Here is a 22721-nt window from a genome sequence, read left to right as displayed (position 1 = left end):
CCTGAGCATATTAAATGACATCCAGATTTAAACTGGATCGGAGAACAGGGTGTGGATAGTCTCACCTGGTCGACACACTAGAGTGATGACAGTTTTAATTTTTTTGTTACCACCACAGCTGTCTCCATTTGAATAGATAAGTTGAATATTTTCTCCAACCTTTTTAGGAGAAGATAAAAATGTTCCAAGATTCTTACTCTTGTTTTGTTTATCTGTAAAGACAATAAATACATCACTTTTGTTTCTCTGGAAAGGAGTGAAGTTTACACTATTAAAATAATATTAACTAACCAAATGGGACGTCTTAAGAAAACATATCATTAGGGGTTTGGCTCTATGTCACCAAAACCACACTACAAAGCCTGGAGTTCTTTAGTTAGAAAAGGCTACTTGCATCACTACTTTTAAGGTCCTTGGGAACACAAGAGAAATGTGCTCCTAACTTCGGTTTCCTCAAATACTTGAAGGCACTTGGGACAGCCTTCCATTTGCAGATAAGTGCCAAGCCTTCAGAGCCTTAAAAACACACCCCCCAAAAAGAAAACAAACCCCACAACCCAAAAAAAACCAAACACACCACGAAACACTAAAAGACTCACCTACAGAACAAATAGCAGCAGTATCTTGACAGCTGGAAGCTCCTCCTCTCTTCAACACTTTATGGCAGACATTGATATAATAATGCTTTCTCTGTGTCTCCGAAAAGCTACTGTCCACAGCTTCCCAGTTCTGGGCTAACTCTGAAACACATGAGATCATTAAGAACAAGTCATAGAATAGTTAGGGTTTGAAAGGACCTTAGGATCATCTAGTTCCAACCCCCCTGCCATATGGCTTAATTGTTGTAACCTCCTCCTCCCCAGGCCAAAATGCCTTTTGGAGAAGGAAAAAACAAACAAACAAAAAAAAAGAAGACCCTTAAAAAAAAAACAAACACCCTTAAAAAAAAATACACCCTTTAAAAAAAAAAAACACAAAACCCACCCCCACAAACAGAAAACACATGCCACATGTAAAACCACTCCACTTAAGATGACAGTAACCAAGGCAGTCAGGGATACAACTACTTTCATAAGGCACTCTCTCCTTTTCGGACAAAGGAAGTGAACACCAGTACCCCAAATATTTACTAAGAAGAGCAAAAACTGATTAATGTTCAGTAAAAGGATTTCACTAGAGATGGCATGTAAGCTCAGGACAAAAAGAAATGAAAACTAGTTTTCACTGCTATACCTGAACTGCGGATCAGAGGTGACAAGTCATAGTGCTTTCTCTTATCAGTAACTCTGCAAAGGAGATCTTCTTTCTCTTTAACACATGCGTATTTCGTATCCCAAGTGAAAAAATAGGTGCAGTCCACTTCACCAGTAAACACTGGAGTTCCTTTACCATCATTACCTTAACATTGAAGATGGATAAGCAGACATTAGGCTTCCAGAGGAGGAAGGGAAGACAAACAAGGAGACTTGTGAACTAGCAATAAGCAAGGAAGATAAAAATCCTCTTGCTGCACAGGACTTGCAGTTGTGGTTTGTTTGGTTTGGCTTTTTGGAGGTTTTTACTGTTGTCTAAGGAATGAGGCTCTTTTATATTTTCATATTTTTGACCAGTGTAAATTTAGAATAGCAGTGCTACTACCCAGCACAAACAATCCTGCCAGCCGCAGAAACTAGTGCTTACTCCAACAATATTTATTCCTTGTGCTGGCTGTGGCTCAAAGCATGAATTTCCTTTGAACAGAAGGTGTACTAGCAAACACAGAATCAAACCCTGAGCAGAGTCATCACAGCTTCTTAAACTCACCTGCTGTTTCATTGCACTCAAAGTTTATGACAGTCATTCTCTGAAAGCCGGAACTACATGGATCCCCATTGGGATAAATTAGAGTGAGATCCCCATCAGAGTATCTGAGTAAAAAGTCAGTTTTAGATAGAAACACAGGATCAGACACAATCATAGTGTTCTTTACATTACAGAAGCCACACTCTTGTTTGTTTATTAATTGTCTTAAAGGGAAAACAAATGCTTGTTCAACATTTCTACTGCAACAAAGGCTTGGAGCCACTGATTTTTCTAGTCACCGTCATGAATTTCTATAGCCTTTAAAGCATGCCTTAAACCTGCTCTGTGGTGGAATATCTGTTTGCATTAGTTTATTGCATGACTATTTTTGAAGGTGGACAAAGTCATACTTCCTGAAAGATTACAGACAGGATGTAGATCGTATCTAAGTGAATAATCTCTTCTTTGCAATCTCACACAGACTACTGTCCCCACATGCCACTTAAGAATCCTGAATTTCTTAATAAAAAAAATTTTTAAAAACTACCACAAAATCCTGGACCACACTAGTCTTGGATATGACTAATGTAGAGATGCTCTCTTGTTGAGGACTGCTTCTAAAACATTTGATCCTGATGCTATTTTACATGCAAAACTCAAGGTGGGCAAGAGGAAGCACAGCACAGTTTGCAGTTCTGACACCAAAGTCACTGAAGCTTTCTTCCCTGTTCAGGCAATAGCATCTACCAATCTCATCTGCTCCTTCATTTACTAATGCCATCCTGGTGTACTGTTAAAGTTTACCCATAAATAACTGAGCAAAAATACTTGCATTTTGTGTCAAATATTGCTTACATAACAAATAAGGGTAACAAAAAAAGAAATAAAGATCAACCGATCAGAACAGTTAGCAGGGCTAACGAGCCTTTACACACCTTAGGGTTTGGTTCTGAAATCTTCCTGCCACTTTTTGCTGGTTATTCAAAGATTTTACTTGGCAAGATGAAGTGTATCCCATGCTGTCCTTGCAGCTACCTGCAGTGGTTCTCCCACATACATTCAAGTAATAGTAATACTCCTCTTTGTCATCTTTGGCTAAATACGGCGTGACATAATCTGAATGAATAGCAAAAGGAGAAGTGTTCTAATGCATAGCAGAACAGATGTAAAAACACAAATATCTACAGAGAACACTTTTCCAACCTCCAAACACAGAACCAGAAAGCTGGCTAGCCACTCCACAAACACAAAAATAGTGAGCTCACCTGGAAGTTGAATAAGTGGTGTTAAATCTATGGAGACATCATGTTGCTCATTAGTCAGAAGACAGTTCTTACTCTCCAGGTAATCCCTGTGACAGGCATACTCAGTAACCCACTCAATTTCATACCGGCAATTTGTTTTTGCTGTGAGTTTGGGACCTGCACTCTGATACAGAAATGAATAGCATTCAAATTACAAGTAGAAACTTATTTGCAATATAATCATTAAAGCAACAGTATCATATTCCTTTAGAGTCAGTAATGACTAATTTCATCTGTAATTTCCTTAAGAGGTGCAAACATTGTCTGTGGCTTCTAGAAATAGGTGTTGAGAAGAAGTAAATCAGCTCTTACTAATGATGTGGCAAACAGAAGTCTGAACAGAGGTAAAGTATCAGGCATTAGCAGGAGGACAGCAGAAGTAACAGTACTTTAAAAAGCACTTTTTTTAACATGTTGACAAAAGCAGATACGTGAGGTCAAATTGCTAAGCACAGCTTGGATTGTGTTTGCCTCAGAGGAGTCCTCAAAGAGGAGAGCAGAGATCAAGTGTTCTCTGAAGGAAAAGCAGCCTCTTAAACACTGGTGTTTTAGCAGCTTCAATTCCCTCAGTCCAAATCAAGACTGAAAGACATTTGGGAATCCTTTAGCCAACACTTCTGGCAGATTTGTTTTCTGTAGTGAATATTTTTGCACCTTTGGTAGAAGGGGTAGTCTTAATTTTCCTCACTTTTAAGTAAAACGTTTAGAAATCAACTTTGTTACATAATTCTGTTTTTTCTGCCACCCATCTAAAACAACAGCCAGATACACCTAAAAGTATCAGATAAGTTCCAGGCACAACAAACATTATTAAAACTACTCTTACTACAAGTGTAAATAATTGCAGTGAGGAATTACAAACTGACAGCAGAAAAAGACCTGCTTGCTTCTGTAGCTATAACAGCGAGGTACGGTACCTATCTAGGTCAGATTATAGACAACACAGTACAAGTAAGAATTAGCCAGACTAAAGTTCCTCCTTCACTAACCTGCAACCAGAAGCATTACAATATGAAATGGCAGAGCATTAGCAATAACCTCTCTGGTCCAGTTAGAGAAGTGTGGGCTGCTGAGATTATCCAGCATCACACAGCGACCATCATAGGAACCTGCTTAGTAAATGACAGGCTTTTGTCATGTAACACCTATTAGCTATTTTTTTCCTGAGGAAGGCCAGATTAATGAAGAAACCAGCTACAGGCAACAGCTATAAGCATGCCCAGCCTGATTATGGAAGAGAGCTCATTAGCGGGCAAAGCTCTGTCCCAAGGATTAACATTATACAAACTCCGTCCTATTCTCAGAGGACAGCTTTGAACCCAGAAAAGGGGAGCCAAATTCACCAAAACAAGAAAGAACACATCCCTGGAGAAATTTTATCCAAGTTATTATTCCTTAAGTTCTAGAAGTGTTTTTGAAGATTATACTTAGCATCTATGCTCTTCATGGGCTGAATTTCTATTCTCTTCAGCCCTGAATAAAAATGAAAGAAAATACACACAAAAGTTAAAGACCATTTAACAGAAACTAAAACAGCAAAGTTACCTCTTCTCCCCTCTTCGATGGGCAAACAAAAGTGATCGTCACTGCTGGGTTATGGCCCAAGCAGAAGTCTGGTTTTTCTTCCTCAGTATATGTTCTCTCATAACTCAATACCAGCCTAGAAATAGAAAATGGCAAACCAAAAATACAAATCAGATGCTGAGCACTGTACAGAAAAAGAATGTTCCTGAAAGAACATCCACTCTTTGCTGGATACCCAGGCAGAACATAACAAAGTAGTCCTGCTCCCGAAATCAATTTTTATGGAGGTCTTTATTCCTTTAATCTTACAGTTAACCAAAATAAAGACTGAAACAGCCGCAGCAAAATTACTTACTACAGCACCCTCTTGCACTCCAGTTAAGACTACACTGAATGCCTTGTAACCCGTATTATGGCAAGAACTTGGCTGATAACCACAAGAATACTCCCAGCTTTGCTCCCAAACTGCTGGAGATCAGATGCGATAAACACTCTTGTAACTTTTGGAAGCAATAACCACTCATGTTTACCACATTTCTATACCATCTCTGCCCCCGGAATTAAGAGCAAGACAAACTCATTAGCAAATTGACAGGAGCAAGACAACTGGGACACATCAGAGGAGGCAGGAGCTGGAGAATGAAACATGGTAACTACCTAACAAGGAAAGACAAATGGCATGATGGCTTGGGATAAGTCAACTAGGAGATCAACACAACTAAGTATTACTGTTCTATGTAGTCTCAGGCACAAGACAACAGCTCACAGAAGGACAACAGGCTAGCTATACCTCTAACTGTCCTCTCCATACCTTTAGGACACAGATATACAACCATCTTGCCCCCCTTTCTCAGGCCACCCTAGCCTGAGCATATACAATGAATTTTCCTCAAGCAATTAAGAGCTCTTCAATCCTAACAGGGATAAGATAAAGTGCTTGCCAAGCACCTCCATAGAGTACTTGTTCCACTTAAATATGAGAACAAGCTTGTGCTTCCTCAGATAAAAGCTTCTGCCTTGGTACATGGGAGAGCTGGGGAGCCTTCCCCCCTGGGAGCGGGGAAGGGTTGGGGGGGAAGGAAAGAAAGAGGGAGGAAAAAAAAAAGGGGGGGGGGAGTGAATGAACGCGCTGGCTGGCTGGGTTTAAACCACAACACCTCAGCCATTTGTTTCATGCTTGGGGGAAAGGCCCTGCAACTACAGACTAACAACTTCATTGGCAAACTAAAAGAAAACCCTCAACCTTACCACTCACAGGCCAGAACCTCTGTCTACCCTGTTATTAAGCTGGTTTATTCTGCTTGTTTTCTTTAGCTTGTATCCAAAGTACAGCAGAAGTCAACAGGGTACTACTGACCCTACTGACAAGGTAAGTAGGCTCAGATTACCTGAAGCTCAGAAAGATCAGCATGTTCAGTAAGCCCCCTGAGCCACACTGGCTGTCGGAGGAACAGGGTGAAGGAGGGAACTTGGTGGTTTTTTGGTTGGTTGGGTTTTTTTTTTTTTCAAGCTACACTTTCAGCACAAAAGGCAACAAGCAGAACAGAGGAAACAAGCGTCAAGGAAACAGTTTTTCCCAGTCCCAGCCCTGCCACCACCAGGAACAATAAGCCTTGCATTGCTTATTTATTTCTTCTGATAAGAACTCATTAGCACAAAGCTACAGAGGGACCACAGCCATCCTTTTTCTCAACTTCTGAAGTACTTCTGGGCAGTAGAGTGAGCCAAATGCAGCACATAAATCCAGAGAGACAAACTCATTTACATGGCGGGCCCTCAGACAGCAGGCAGATGGGGTCAAACCTCAGCCTTCTGCTTCTGCAGCAATCATCCCTCAACTTCTAAGAGTTCTGCAGTTCTGTAATTTTCTCAATGAAGAAGAAAATTTGATCTGTTATGGCAGTACAACAGGATCCCCGAAAAAGACTTTGCCCTGCCAATACTTGAAGAATTCTTTTTCTGCCAATGCTTCAAAAGGGAAGTAGCATTCATGTTAAGTTTTAGAGGACTCACCTGTCACAGAGACTGCTTTTGCCAGCTCAGATGACTACAACTGTTCACAGAAGTATCACCACAAAAATTACATACCTGTCTTTGTCATGAAGTTTCAGCTGTTCCTTTGGATGGCCGACATCATATGCCCGACCTTCATGTAACAAGCAAGCAGCACTGCCAGCAGGGCAGTTTCTGGTCTCTCCACCTGATCTTCCTGTAACAGAATACAGCAAATAGAATATAGGACTAATTTTACAAACTCTACCAGAAGTAACTTCCCATTTTATCTGTGGCTCACCATTCATTGCTTTACCTTTTTCTAAAAATACCTTTAAAACAGGTTATATTAAAATATGAAACAAGACAAAAAACCTGAAGTGCTTGTGATTGCTGCCCCATTTTTGGAAAGCAAATTCATTCTTCCTGCCAATGTAACTACAGCTAGTTAACAGTTGCTAGTACAGCTGCTGGATGCATAGGGCTTTGAGAACTTCTGAAGCATGCCAAGTATTTTGTTTCTTCCCCAACACCAAAATGATGCCCAATAATGAGTAACCCTTCTCACAAGGAAGTGTTTTTTCCCCCCTCCTTTGTTTCTTGGAAACCATCTTATTCAAAGCTGTCAGCAAAAGTTTCACGCTATTGGGATTTTTAAAAGAATAGACCTGACACTAAAACTGGAAGTATTAAACCCATAATAGGGACACAAAATACATATTTAACTGCAGAGTGAAAACCACAGTGGGAGTATACCGCTAAACTAGTCTTTTAAGTAAGTTTCAAATGAGTGATTTTGCTGGTTTAATTCCTTACATATATATATATCTCCCAGCTGACATGACAGTGCTAACTATGCGCCATTATTCATCCAAGCACCTAAACACTATTTTAGACACATCTCAAGATACCTAAAACCAAGCAGCAATCCGAATTGGAACTCAAAGCACTAAACTTCAAGCACATGAAGTGCTATAAACCATCTTGGTCCTATTCAGCAGCAAACAGACACAGCTACAAGACAAGCTGAGCTCTCCCACTCAGCCCAGCTTATGCCAACTTTTCTAACAGTACTTGCCTATCTCTGAACACCTCGGTAATCAGAGAATAAAACTTGGCTTCACAGAAAGCAGCCTTCAAATCATCAAAAGTAGCTTGAAACAATAGTGCAATGCCTAAAATACTGATCACTGATCACAGGACAAACACAACTGAGGCACTGGAAAAGAACCACACTACTTAAAATTTATACACCAACAGGCAACACAATCAAGCATTCATACCTAAGTCCCTGCAGATGTTTATGAATAAGGAATCATCATCAGAATCATCCACCAAGTAGTGTCCTGGAACTTTGATGAGAGGATTCAAGTCATGTTTCTTCAGATCTTCATCAAACACATAGCACGGGACCTAGAACAACAAAACTACTAGTTGTGATCCATGCTACATAAATAGGGAGAAGTTATGAACAGGTATATACAAGGCCAAGTTAATATGTGGAAAAGGTTTTTACTTTTAGAAGCTCAAATACTTAAATCTAGATATGCTGACTAAAATGAGGCATCCAAAGTTAGACTGTTCTGCTCTAGTTTTTCCGAGTTTCACTATAGACAACCATCCAGACCACAAAAGAGGTTGAAGAGTTACTTAAAATTCTCAGCTTCACCAACTTCGACAGATGCTTTATATGCCTACAGAACTGTTAGGTTTACAGAGGTTGCTGGAATTCATTTGGGGTGGGGGCAGGTGGTTGGGAATAAAACTGCCAGATTAAATCCTGTGTGGATAGTACATAGATTACCTCTTTCACAGGTTTAAACAAATCTTTCTTGCAAGCCACTGAGGTCCTCCATTCAAAATAGTGCACACATTCTGTTGCTGTTACAAATTCAGGGGTGCCCTATTTAAAGGAGGAAAAAAAAATTCTTTTGAAAGCAGAATTCAGCTTTAATTTACAACTGTAGACAGCAAGAAGTTCATTCAAGTGATTAAGAAAAACAGAATACAGCATGTCAAAAGAGCAAGGGCATACAGTTTCTTAGCAGCACTTGTTAAGTTAACAGCTTGTTGGTAAACTCAGGAAGATGCAGTGTGTCAAATCCTTCTCAGTCTGCATGTGCTCCAATTCTCAAATTAACATGTGTCACCCCTAATATGCAGTAATTGTACAGCATCTTTTAGGAAAACGCTGACTATGCTAAAGCATATTGGCAGAAGCACCTGTCACATCTAGTTCCTAGAAAGGAAAACACTGATACAAACATGTATAAATAGGTGAAGAGCAAGGCAATGCACGGTTTACCTCTCACTGCCTGCAGAGGAGACTGATTAGCAGTCTCTTCTACTACATAGAAAGAGTATCTCTTATGTCAACTACTTATTTTTACAGGCTCGTGTTACACACACCTCTGTTCCAAGATGGAGGTTCTACCATGGTTCAGGGCTGGAAGTGCAGCTGAATGTCTCTACTTACAGGAGACAACAGATACTTCCACTCTCCCTCTATCAGCTCAGCTAGAAGCACTACAGCATATTTAAACCGATTCCCTCCCTGTTTAACCTGCCATAAAAGTATTGAAAACAAGCTGTTCTAGACAGTGTTACAAAATCCTTCTACTGTCACATGAAGAATAGGTGTTAAACCACACTAGCTAGAAGAATTTGGAAGATAATTATGATCTGTTTTTACAGAGTTAAGCAATGATTTTTAATTTAGTTTAAAGAGTCTTCTGCTGAAACACAACAGGAAGCACTGAAATCTCCGCTGCACTGGCACTGTGTTTGAATTGGCTACATTTCAAAGAGAGGGTTTGCAACAGCATTATCAGCGCCAAACGTGGCACTAATAACTACCTATCTCTGATACAGAAATAGGTAAACAGATCATGGTCTGTACAGAATATCAAACTGTGGTATCACTTAAGTGTGTGGAAGGTGTAACTTCAAAAGCACATGGAGATGAACTGCATACACACACGCCCTTAGGAACTTTTGGGGGATCTCCATTCATACTTCCAGCAGATTCTCATGAACAACTACTCCCTCAGAAGCCCAGCTGGACACGTAAGCACTGTTAGATCAGTGGTGTGCAGATAAAACCCAATGCTTACGGTTGTCAGCTATGTTGACATATAGCAGAGGTCAGTCATTTTCTTCAATGCTGTTCTATTAAACCGCCATACTAGGTTCACAGCTCGGGCACAGCCAACAATAAAACAGCTCTCATTGTTACAGCACCCTATACACTGTTGACTTTTTCCCCCATATTATGCTATTAAAATACTAGAGCGCAATCCCTGTAAAAACACTAAAGACCCAGAAGAAAGCATAATGAGAGCCAAGATGCAGATTCACAGTTGGTTTCTACCAAGACTGAATTTTGAAAGCCACAGTAGATCATAACCTTAACTTGATACTAAGCACTTCCTTAAGCTAAGAAGCTCATTAATTAGTATGTCCATGAGTACAGCAGTCTCCTTAAAAAGCAAGTTAGAAGTACGTGACATTTCCATTGAAGATTAGAACACATGATTTAGACTTACCAGTGTCTTCCCACATAGGAAGTTAATGTTGCTTTGAATCTGATGCTGACTGCCTTGCTGAAAGCAGCTATGTGTAGTGTTGAATTCCAGAAGAGTTTTAGAAACTCTATGCAAGCCTAAGTCACCTATTTAAAAAAAAAAAAAAATAAAAAAAAAGGAGGTCATCATAATACAGTGCCTTCACAGAAGCTCAACAGACACGCTCCAATTTCCAGCATTAAGCAGCACAAGACATACAATCCACTCGAAGACAGTCTGTGAATAAAGTACAACTGAAGACCTCCTTGCAGTGCTTGAGATTTGGAAGACTAGATACAAATTAAGATAGTATTTGACATCTCTAATCACACAAACTTTCTCAAAGTCTTTCAGCAAACACTTTGCATCTTAAGCAAGCCCAGCAACAGATGCCACTACAAACAAGTCACTGACTTAGTAACAACGGCAAAGGGACTCTATCAGAAAACTGTAACCTGCTTGTTAAAGCTGAAGAGCTTTTTATAAGAGAAGCCTTTGGGGTCTCAACACCAACCCTGATATGCCACACTGACACCCAGTTAAGGTTAGCCACAAGGCTTTTCTTGGATACAGACTGACTACTGTCACAGCATGTGGCTTTAGCCCCTATCAAAGCTAGGAGCAACAAACAAAACCAATCCTACACGAGCCTCTAGGTCTCACACTTCCCTAGGGAGAACAAGCTTCCTCAAGCTCACTCAACCTGCCACATTCCAGTCTCTGTCAAAAAAGCGTGTTAAAACAGATGTCCAGATGCTGCTTTCTTTTCTAATCCACAGACAACTGAAGCCTCAAAAACACGAGTCGAGACCCACATCAATGGGAAACAAAATTCTTGCTGCACATTTTAGGAATTAAACACACTAACCGCATCACGTGGTCCGAGATGTCAGGCTCCTGAGAGAAGAGGATGCTCCTATACGTAACTGCAGTTTGAACTCAAATAATCTAACCAGTTACCCCAGAAAACTCTGGAGCTTGAATATACTGCATTATACAAAAACAACATGAAGCCACAAACCAAAATATATTTTTATTTGTATAGCCACTGATTTTATAAGCCTGAATTGCAATTCTAGCAGTTTGTTTGAAAAGCACTGATTGACCACAGCCTCAAATCAAAGTATCTCTACAGTTAATGAAGAGGAGTGGGAAGAATGGAGGCTGTCTAGTTGCTCTGCATCTGCATACAGGCAAGAATCATCTTCCTCTTCACCACCTTCTAGCAGTTCAAGCCCAAGCATTTTTACTGAAGACTCATAGCTTCTCGTAAGAGCTGTGTGCCAATGGAAGGCAAGATTGGCAAGCATGTTAAATTCAGGTCTGCAGGTACTAAGAGGCAGTCTGAAGAGATACTGCTCTTTAGAAAGCTACTGCTTTATTATATTAGAAATTAACAGTTAGTGATCAGAAAACTTCTCCATCAGTATTCATATATCGTTTCATTAGCTGAAGCACAGAAGCAATCTTGAAAGTGACAAATATCCATGAAAATAAGCACACAAATACCGTTCAGAACACAAGATGCTTCTGACTGATAAAATCATGTGCAAGCACGTGTACAGAGATATGCCAGTTTCATATTTAGATCAGCATACAGAAATCCACCACTCCTCAGAATACCAAGGACATCTGTGAACTACTGAAGCAGCCACCAGATTTGACAGGCGTAACTGAAACAGAGTACTGCATGTAATCGACTTCCTTTCTGTAACAACTTAAAGGTGACATCCCACAAACTTAGCAATACTCCAAAACTGCATTACAGAAAGTCACCCGACTCTAAATAAAGAGCTGATGTTACATTAGGCTAGGCTGTGGTACAGTTTAGAACTGTAACTCAAGCTTTAGCCCGTGTTTAGCATCAGTCTTCGAACAAGGCTGTGCACAGTGCATATCCTGCCACAGGTAGACGCACTTATTTCTACTTGCATAGTTTCACACTAGATTACAGTTAACTAGATAGTAAGATAAGTTTCACTGTCCTATGAAGTGATTATCTACAATCACATTGTGTTTTCCCATATCTCCCCAGAAAAACTGTAACAGAAAAAAGTTTTACACTGTCCTGAGGACAAAAAAAAAAAAAAATCTTTGCTAACATGTCAAAGTCTGCAGTAGTTACAATACCATCCATTAACATGGCTGAACTACTTATGAAGAAACACATTTGTGTACTTACCTACAGACAGAGAGGCTTTCTTACTGTTGTTAAATGCACAGACTGCACTTGATCTTCCACACTCTTTAACACCAGAACATAGATTTATTTTATAAAGCACATTTCTGTCTGCATCAATTGCTTCCCATGTGTAACTGAAAAGAAAAACAAGCCTGTCAGTATTCATATTGTCTGCACTGCCACCCTCTAGACACCAGCTGCTGAAATAAACAACTTATAAAGTTAAAAGCACCACTAACTTGAGTTTCATGTGTTCTATATCCATAAATACCAGAAATAATTGTTATTGTGTCAAGGCCCAGAACAAAACAGATTTAACCACTTGAGGGGCATACATAGGGTCCATTTTACAGAACATCTGCTATGGTTTAACCCTAGCTGGTAGCCATGCAGTCGCTTGCTCGCTTCCCTCTTCACCCCCCCCGATGGGATAGGGAGAAGAATCAGGAAAAGGTAAAACCTTTGGGTTAAGAACAGTTTAATATCTGAAATAAAGTAAAATATAATAATAAGAGATATAACAAAAAAAAAAACTCAATAAACACAAGTGATGCACAATACCCTCACCAACACCCAGGGTATCCCCCAGCAGCGATTAGCCTCTCCTGGTCAGCTCCCCCCAATTTATATACATGCATGACATGCTGTGGTATGGAACTAGTTTGAGTCAGGTGTCCTGTTTCTGCTCCTGCCAGCTTCTTGTGCCCCTTCTCACCAGCAGAGGATGAGAGACTGAAAAGTCCTTGATCGGAGTAAGAGCTACTGAGCAACAGCTAAAACATCCACATGGTAGCAACATTATTCTCAGACTAAAACCAAAACAGAGCACTGTACCACCTACTAGGAAGAAAATTAATTCTATTCCAGTTGAAATCAGGCCAATACCCAACCACCCATTCTTCCCCATCAAATCTGTGTGAAGAACGCTGACAAGATGAACCTTTCTCTTTGAGAACCTGAAATTCCTCAGATGTCTTTGGCAGGCTACATGCTACTGCACTTTAGCAATACACAGTAACAGTGGCAGGAGTGCTAAGTCTAAGTGAAACAGAACAGCCAGTCTCATCCTGCCTGCCAGCAGCAGGGCCACCTAGCTTCAGGGTGAAAGTTGGGGTTGAGATTCTCACAACATTCAGACTGAAAGATGCTATTAATGCCTACTAGGGCCTATCCACACCTTTATGCATTATATATATCTCAATATTGAAAGGACAGTATTCGAAGGGTGATGTCAGAAGCTATTCACAAAAGAGTGAAAGATCACATGAGCTAGCTACAGCCATATCAAAGTCAGCTGCCTAAAAACTGCTAAATGAACATGAAGCTTTGGTTAAATACAGTGGGGAATAAATCAGAGTAATGGAAGAAAAAAAATACATGTAATGTAGTTCAGAGGTAGAGCAACGATTCATTTCCCTCCTAACAGGCACTATGACTGCAGTGAGATGTGGTCAGCTGCATGACACAGCAACACTCAGTTTCGAGGCAGGACCAGGTCAGCTAGTTTGGAGTCAGGAGTTTAGACAGCACAGTGCTCCAGCCAAGCTCTGTTAAAAAGGCACAGCTCAATAAGCATTTACTGTCAGCTACATCCCTTCTCAGCATGCAGCTGAGCTGCAGCCTGCATCCTCCAGACACTACTGATTTTTGCAACATAAGAGATTCCCCAGCTTCCCCTATATTCCAAGGGAAAACTTCAGTAGGATTTAACAGAGTCATCACAATCAAAAACTGAGGACAGCACAGTGACTTACCGTGTATTCCAATTATTTACAACTCACACTGGGTTTAATGCATGTATCTGACCCCCAGAAGTATCTGTCTTAATCTGCAGATTAGTACTGAATCCAGCAAGGGAGCTCAACTTCCCCCTCTCAGATACCAAGAAATTAGAAGCTGACCAGAAGCTTCACCCGTAAGGTTTGTTTGCCTTAAAGTCTAGCTCACAGGTGTTGCACCTCTTAACATTATCATATCCCACATCCCCCCAGGAGAAGAACCCATTCTTGTTCCACTTTGAAACCCAGTCCTTGAGTGAGGAAGGGGCAAGAGCAATCCAGCTACTTTACTCTAGATTTTTAATTCCCCAAGAACTTGTCTCAAATCCAATGCACCCCACCCCTAATCAAAGAGCCAGCAGTAAGATACCACATACTTTTCCACTTAATTACTGAGTACAGGGTTCTTGGCTTCCCTTTACTACAGCAGGTATTAACTGCAGTCTGCTACTGGCTGGAACAAGTTAAGGACAACTACAAAAGAGTTCTCTCTGCAAACTGAAAAAAGTAAAATCTTTATATCCTAATTATATTGGGATATAAAGGCTAAAGTATAATAATATAAGGCTCAAATACAATAACATAAGGCTCAGAAAAGTAATTTACAAGGTACTGAATCACACCCAAAACACCAATAAAATTACACTTAATCAGATTTAAGGACTGTATCTCAATCCTAGACACATACTTGCCATTATTCTTTCCTCCTAAAGTAGGTAAAGTTGACATTTTACAATCGTAAAATTTTCCAAGTAGTACAATTCTCCAAGCTAGTTTCTTGCATTTCTGAAGTGGACAAAGATAATCCTGATGCAGGACGATAATTAAGTTACGGTACAGAATAACTGAAGGTCAGCCATGGAAGAAATCTTGACAACACACAGAAGTAGTTAGAATCACCCGACTACCTTCAAGGGCTCTGAAAACTGCAAGGAATTAAGACTAAAGCCAGTTTTTTACCTCCAGGAGAAAATGCATTTCAATCAAAATACAGTTTCTTCACAATGAAGCCCCAGAAATTCAGCACTGCACTGAAAAAATCCCAAAGGCTCCAGCATTTTTTTGACTGGTTTTGGAAGACAACAAAAAGGTAACATATACCAGTATTAAGGCACAAAATTTTTGATCAAGCTAGAGTGTTCTTCAGTATGGTTTTGTAATTTTTAATTTTTTTTTAGTGAACTTGCAAGTTAAATTCTGCTCATGAACTGAAAGAGAATGTAAACCCTTCACACAACAGAATTATCACTCTGTAAGAGATTAAGTGGTTTGTTTTCCCAGTTATGAAACAGAGGAATCAACATCTTGGAAGTCAATTCACTCACATGTCAAAAGCAAAAGACAAACAAGACTAGCAGCTTAGAGAACAGAAGCAAAGCAGCCACTGAAGTCATCCCTTCCCGTTAACCTTTCACAAGCTCCTGGACAGGGAAGGCTGAGAAGTCCTTCAAAACAAAGTAAGAAATCCTAGATTTAATCATTTTCCAAACCATAAATTCAGTGGCACAGAAAAATGAAGATTTAAATGCAGTTTCAGGGTAGTATTACTTTCAAGGAAGTTCAAGGGACTTTTTGTTTTGTTTTCTAAACAGGTGGGAGGAGCAGGGCAGGATTTATTCATTGGGAGTAACAGTAGGCTGGATGTAGCCTAGGCAGCTGACCATCCTCATCAGAGAGATGCAAAATACATTTTCACAGTAAAGCAAGAATTATTTCTCTTCCAATTAAGACTCCTGGCATTAAATCAGTGCTTCTGAATAGTTTTAAGTCACATGTGCTCTACTTTCCAGTAAGATGCAAACTGACCTCTCCACTGCATCCCGCAATGGAAACAATCTGTTGGCAATCACATCTTCCATCCTGACCATGGCTTAGCCACATGGACTGGCTTCCTCCAGCTTCTCTGCACTAATATCCACCAGTGGTGATGCCTCATGTAATGACCCCCTCACCGCAGCCAGCTGAAGTTACCTTCTTTGAAGGGCTTAAGGTACCCTGGATTCAATGCAGCTGAGCTAATTTAGGGAGCTGTTATACCAACAGTTTTAAAAAGCAACAGCCTTGGTCATAGGGTAGGGGGTGATGCACCCTCTATCCAGGGGGCTCAATACAGCTGCTGTCTTGCAGCTAACACCATTCAAGCAACCATTTCTGCTGCAGTTCACTCGGGCTCAAACACAGCATCTGCCTTGATTAAAACTGGCAAGAAGTTGCTTTTGCTGAAACCACATGATGCCAGTTTCCAGATAAGCCCAACTGCGGACTGTGCCACAGCCAGGAGGCCTGAAACACACCCCGTCTTCATCCCTCCAAGGGCATGCTCTCCTCCCCTGCATGTTGTTGGCCCCAGCACCCAAAACAAGCTGGATGCAGGAACTTCCATCTCTCAAAATTAACTCAGCAAAAACAGGTGCCTGTGCTCGGGTGTGGAGAGAGGACTGAGCCTGCCCAGGGCCTGCTCTGGTTCACAGGGGTTTCTGGCCATGCGCCAAGCAGCAAGGGAGGATCCCGACCTGGAGGCAGTGCCAACCCAGGCCACTGTCCAAAGCAGTTGTGCAATTAAGGTCCAAACAAGTTACTGGGAATAACCTTGCCTGCATGTCAGCCTTTCCAGACACCTAGCTTTGTTTTTAAGACACTAAGGCATGAAAAAGAAGATTAAATTAATTTTCAGTTGCAAGTTGTAAGATCAAGAGGTACTTGCCTTTTTTTTTTTTTTTTTGAAACAGCAAAGCAGCAACTCATGGACAAAGCAACATCAGAAAGGGAAAGGTAAGGCTAATTTGCTTTGCAAATCAGTAGTTCAGACACAGAACCCAGACAAGATGCAGATGTCTAACGGATGTCTCAGTACATGCGCCCCCACGCAAGAGCCACTTTGAGGTCTGAGCACTAGCAAACCTCTTCAAATGTAACAGAGCACCAGAAAGACTACTGCTATTATTCTCATGTTCAAGTTCTTGATTCTCAAACTCTTACCCAAGGGATGACTGCTAGGAAGAAGAGCACACCCTGCTCCAAACAGCTGTGAAGTGTGTTTACAGAGAAACACGCGTTTGCTTTCTGGGGAAATGCACTGAAGCCACTGGCTTGCTGAAGGGGTTTTACACAGTCAAAGTGACAGAGACAAGGCAACCTAAATCCAGAGCTGGAAAGCGCATCCATATGCAATGTTGTACCCACACAATTTGTGCCCAGCAGCTCCTCAGCTATCAGAACACTACAGAGATTAAACTAGATTCTAAAGCTCTTTATGAGCAGGTTCAACCAGCATGATCTCAGGTAGACAAGCTCAGAAACACTTTCCAGGATGACCGCTTCAAATTTAAAGCTACCAGCTCAGATCCACTACTTGCCACAGAAATCACTATTAGATGTGGCTAACATTTTATCACAAATAGGTACAGAAAATAAACTTCTATGTCAAAGCAAGTTCTCCTTATAGAAAATAAGAGCTTGAATGGCAGAAGGTACACAGCTGTTGCTGTGCTTCAGGAACTTTTTAACACATCCCTACTCATGCTTAGCTCTGTTCTATCTCACCTGTCACCTTCTCCAACCATCACACAAACTGCTTGTCTTCAGGCAAGTTTTCTTTCATATGCATAACGTGTAACAGCCTTACAGTTACACCACAAGCTGTTCTTCTCTAACAGAAATACATTTGGTCTTTCATGCTACACTCTAAACCACATCTACTACATCATTTTACAGAATGCTTAAGAAAGTGATAGCAGTTTGAAGTTCAAGCACACAAAAGCTACAGGAAGCTCATGTGCTGAGAAATCATATTCAAACCATTATAATGGCAGCTTCCCAGGCATGTGAAGCAATCGTGCACATATGCAAATAGGTCCAGTAATGACTTATTTATGACATCTCCCACTTAAATATGTGAAAGCGCTTAATAGAGCTGAGCAAGTTCACCTAAGGGTCACCTCTCTGTATTCAGCACACGTTTCTTCACTGAGACTAAGCTGAACGCTAAACTCAGGGTTCCCTTTCAGCACACATGAGCACACTTGTGGTTTCATGACAAAGGCTGAAAAGTTAGTCAACTTTATATACAGTCAATTGTAGGAGTTGAGTTATGAAAAACTACAGCATTAAGTGGTAAGTAGATTTGACTTACAGCCCAAAATTAGGAATTCTGCATAACAGCAATCCTGTGATGTACACCACTTTAAGGAATTTCCCTTCCACTCAGAAGTCTAAAAGTTATACAAGTTATGCACCAACTCCTGTCCTTGCAAGGGGGCAAAAACATTACCTGTCATCAAATGGTCTTACATCCAGGATAGATCAGATTAGGCAAAACAGCAGCCAGAGGAGACAGTTTGCATTTGCTGCTCTACCATCACACTGGAAACATTTCCTGAAATTATTACATGGAAGGTGAACCCAAACTGTCACGCTTTATTTTGCATTTAAAGTAACAAATTTAAAGAACAGATCACAAAGTTAACTTTAACTTCAGAATTCCTTTCTCCTGTGTTGTCACATGAAAGATGTAAGGGGAAGAAGGAAAAACAGGGAGAGACCAAACCGGCTAGTGCCTTCCTATATCCAACCAGTTCCCTGTATTCTTTCCCAGGTGATCATACTGCAGCAACCCCAGAGACACCTTTACACAGAAGACACAAAGTGAATTCCAATTGCAAGTCACACGACAGCAGTCAGCTGTCAGAGCACACAAGAGCAAAGGAGAAAGCATGTTGAAACCAGTCACTGCAAACCATGACATTTGACAAAGTTTCAGAAAATTAGAGCTTTTCTTCTTTCTCCAGAGTGTCCAAGCATACCAGCAGTAAGACTACACAAACAAGCAATCAAACTACTAACTCAAGTTTAAGTAGCCCTATGCCTCAGCTCTTGCACAGTTTTTTGACACCTTTCTTCCTGCAAAACAATTTTCTAACCTGAGTATCACTCTATTCTTACTTAAAGGAGAGTCAGTGTTTCTTCTAGTCCTCCACATTTCCCTTCCTTTCCCACCTTTTGACATTCACACACCAGACAGAAGCTGCTGCAGCTTCACCAGCCCTACTATGCCACACTAAAGTCAGGATGCTGTTTTCTTAACCCTTGTAAAATCAATCAAAACCTTAAGGCAGTAGAAATAGGTTGGTCAGGGACTTGTCCTGAACACCCACATTGTACCTTTTGGCTCAGACATCAGCCAATAGTATAAGCATTTGCATGACCTGACTGCATCATCCTTCACTCAGTAACTTTCCTTCTCAGTAACTGTGCCTGAGATGACACTTCACCACCAATTTCCATGGGGTCCTCCCACCTGTCAGTCTGCAAGTTCTTATTTTTCCTCTACCCATTCCAGATTACTAGGCATAAGCCTTTCAAAGTAGTTTTTCTCACCATGGCATGACAGCAAGTGCATGCTTTTGAAACACTGCATCTTAAAAGAAAAGCTGCCAATTATGCTACTGTTTCAAAATTTTTCTCTTGCCTGTAGCAAAAAGAAACTAGCTTAATTAATTAGCATTCAAAAAAGAGACTACATGTCTCTCAGTGGCACTACCAAATATTCCTCCAGTTGCAGACATGCAACAAAACCAAGACAGACATTGACAGAACACAATGCTATTCTCAAAATAGGAACCACTTGATAATCAAGACATTTAGGGTAGGGTGTTTTGGTTTTATATAATCATTAGAGTCAGAGGAGTTAAAATTCCCTCCAGAAGCCACACAACAGCTCCTTACTTCTGTCTAGATCCTACAATTAGGTGGTCATCTGACAAAACCACTTTCTGCCACCCCCTTGGATTAATCTTGCAAGCAAATCTACTTTGTCCTTTTAATAATTTAACAGTATCACACCTGATTGCAGAAGGAGAGCCCATTGCCTCCAGTGACCCAGCCTTAGTGCTAGCTGTTGACTGAGATAATGTGCTTCTGGAAGTCCCACTGCATAGTCTAGCTAAATAATGAAGAAACAAAGACTAGTAAGATACTGTTGGCCAGACTAGATTCATGGCTGCATTCAGAGCAGGAACATGCCAAAACATAAAGAACAGTGCCACTTCAATATAGCAGTCCTCATTTCTCAAAGTTTTCTTAACACACCCATAAATAATGACATTTGGCCATACCCTTAGTAAGAAGATGACTGTCAAGTGACACCCCAGCCAAGCCACTTTGGGTTATTTCACATTAGAATGAATACAGTGGCATAACCCAGCCCTCCTGCCCACAGGTGACTTGAACACAGCAATTCTTATAAAATGGTTTGGGTTGGAAGAGGCCTTAAAGATTACCGAGTTCCAACCCCCGGCAGTGGGCAGGGACACCTCACACTAGACCAGACTGCTGACCTTCTCACCCTCAGACCTCCTGTACCTGTGGATGCTCCCACAGTGAGGTCCCCCCACAGGGACATCCTCAGCCCACCCGCCCACCCTGATGAGGCTCATGCACCTTCGCTAACCTTGGTCTCCAGCCTGGGCACATGCACTGCGGAGCTTCCCTCAACGCCTCCCGGCCTGACCCTCACAGGAACGGGCGACCAAAAGCCCTGCTCAGGCGGCCCCGGGGACCGGGCCCGCCCCGGGCTGATCTCCCGCACACCCCGCTCGCTCACACGCCGTCCCAGGGAGAGAGGGAGCGAGCACGGGCACCGGAAGAGCCCCCTCGCCTCTCACCCCGCCGGTTCTAACCCTCCCCCGCGGGAAGGCCCCTTCGGCTGCCGCCTGTCCCTTCCCGCCCCACCGGCCGCTTCTAGCTGCCCACCTGCACAGCTCCCGGTATGTTTCGTTCAGGGCCGCGGCGGCCCCGCCGCCTCCCCCCGGCCGCAGGGACAGCATCAGAAGGCCGAGGAGGAGCGGGGCGGCGCGGGACCGCGGCAGCGCCGTGCGGGGGGCAGCGAGTGCCATGGGCGCAGACCGGGCCGGGCCGAGCCGACGCGGCTGCCCCGGGACGTCAGGCGGTGCCGCCGACCAGAGGGACGTCATGTGACACCCCGCCGCCCGCCTACTCTACGGTCACGTGACCGCCGTCATGTGCGGGCGCGGCATTCACATGATATACCTCCTCTGTTGGCGGCGGAGTGGGCGCAGCCTTCTGTCGTAATACCCCCTCAGGCACACAGGCACCCCGGCCTGCACGTGCTGGGCGCGACGGTGGCGCGGCCTCAGGCGCTGTGGTGCGGCCCCTCAGTGTCAGTCAGGGCCGGGGTATAATGGCCACCAGCCACCTCTACGGCCTCCCTGTGCTCCCTGCTCACAGGAAACGGGAGGGAGGCCTTTCCTCCGCGCCCCCTGGTGTGGTCTCATCTGGTGTGGTGTGGTCTGGGGGGCTGACCCGCTGCCACGTGGGCAGCCTTGCAAAACACTACCTGAAAGAAGTATGAAGTGAGGAAGTGGCTGGTTTCTTCTAAGTTACAAGTGATAGGACAAGAGGTAATGGCTTCCAGCTGCGCCAGGGGAGGTTTAAATTGGATATTAGGAACAATTTCACCACACGGGTGGTCAGGCCTTGGAACAGGCTGCCCAGGGAGGAGGTGGAATTACTGTCCCTGAGAGTGTTCAAAAACTCTGTAGATGAGAACCTAAATGACATGCTTTAGTGGTGGAGTTGGCAGTCCTGGGGCAATAGTTGGACTTGATCTTCAAAGTCTCATCCAGCCCAGTTGGTTCTATGATTCTATGGTACTTACTCTGGAGCATCGGCCTGGAAAGGGGCAGACTACTTGCTGGGCAGTGTGGCATCAGGTGGGAGACTCACAGCCCGGTGCTGTGCTGGCTGCTGGCTGGCTTTTGTGTGGGGTATTAAGTGTGCAGAGGCTCACCTTGTGAAATGTGCTGTGAGTGCTCACATAGGAGACAAAGTGCTCGGAAAAGGTTAAATGGGGTTTTAAATAAGTTACTCAAAATGTGCTGTCAACGATAGAATCACAGAATGGTTAGGGCTGGAAGGGAGCTTTAAATCAGCCACCCTGAGACCAGAAAACTAAACCCATTAGAGATGGTAACTGAGGAGGCAGTGACAGCGATGTTGTCGGTTACATGGCTGCAAGAGTTACTACTACAGTGGGGAAGCTGCCATGGTGTGGAAATTATCCCCCATTTCAAACAGTGGGCAGAAGGGAGGGCTTGCACAAGACAGCAACCTCATCAGAGGGAAGTGGAACAGATACTAACCTATCACCTCTGCCTTATAAACTGCCAAGAAGAGCCAGATGTCCCAGAGCTTGTATAATAGATTATTTCCAGGGTTTATCAAATTTTTACTGGAGTGTTTAATATTCAAAAGAGAGACTTAGCATTTATTTTTTATGAAACAGCATTTAAGAAGAAAAGGACCTTTGGGAGTGGGAAGAGGCATAAAGGTGGGGAGAGTGAAAGAAAATAAAAATTGCACCCATTAAACAGACAGCTGTCTTATTTGTGTGAAGAAATTCTTCACTAGTTACAAATGCTTTCCGAAAGTCAATCACACAAAGAAACACAAAGGCCCACAGCTGAAGTAGTTTATTTTTCTTGCCCCATTCCTGGTCATCCAAAGCAGTACGACAGCACTGAAGATTGGCCTCTGTGGCAGTTTAGCCTGGTTCCAGGCTGCTATAATCATGTCCTTT

The 22721-nt window shown here is 42.3% G+C and overlaps 1 protein-coding gene across 1 annotated transcript in view; it reads right to left on the bottom strand.

Moving 5' to 3' along the window:
* The window catches only part of IGF2R (insulin like growth factor 2 receptor), a 54242-nt gene extending 33146 nt beyond the window's left edge, over window positions 1-21096 (bottom strand). The window contains exons 1-13 of the mRNA XM_057407076.1: window positions 20876-21096; window positions 12348-12481; window positions 10148-10272; window positions 8407-8505; window positions 7886-8015; window positions 6699-6819; window positions 4632-4746; window positions 3048-3210; window positions 2718-2898; window positions 1804-1907; window positions 1234-1398; window positions 600-740; window positions 66-212 (exon numbers count right to left, since the gene is read on the bottom strand). Of these exons, the coding sequence (XP_057263059.1) occupies window positions 66-212; window positions 600-740; window positions 1234-1398; window positions 1804-1907; window positions 2718-2898; window positions 3048-3210; window positions 4632-4746; window positions 6699-6819; window positions 7886-8015; window positions 8407-8505; window positions 10148-10272; window positions 12348-12481; window positions 20876-21096 (1846 nt within the window). The remainder of the gene's footprint in view (window positions 1-65; window positions 213-599; window positions 741-1233; window positions 1399-1803; window positions 1908-2717; window positions 2899-3047; window positions 3211-4631; window positions 4747-6698; window positions 6820-7885; window positions 8016-8406; window positions 8506-10147; window positions 10273-12347; window positions 12482-20875) is intronic.
* Window positions 21097-22721: the final 1625 nt, after the last annotated feature.

The sequence above is a fragment of the Pezoporus wallicus genome, unplaced genomic scaffold, assembly GCF_028554395.1.
Source record: "Pezoporus wallicus isolate ANWC-B61680 ecotype Strahan unplaced genomic scaffold, APGP_CSIRO_Pwel_v1 scaffold_6362, whole genome shotgun sequence".
Taxonomy (NCBI): domain Eukaryota; kingdom Metazoa; phylum Chordata; class Aves; order Psittaciformes; family Psittacidae; genus Pezoporus; species Pezoporus wallicus.
The sequence above is the reverse complement of the archived record's forward strand: the minus strand, read 5'-3'. Positions and strand labels throughout refer to the sequence as shown.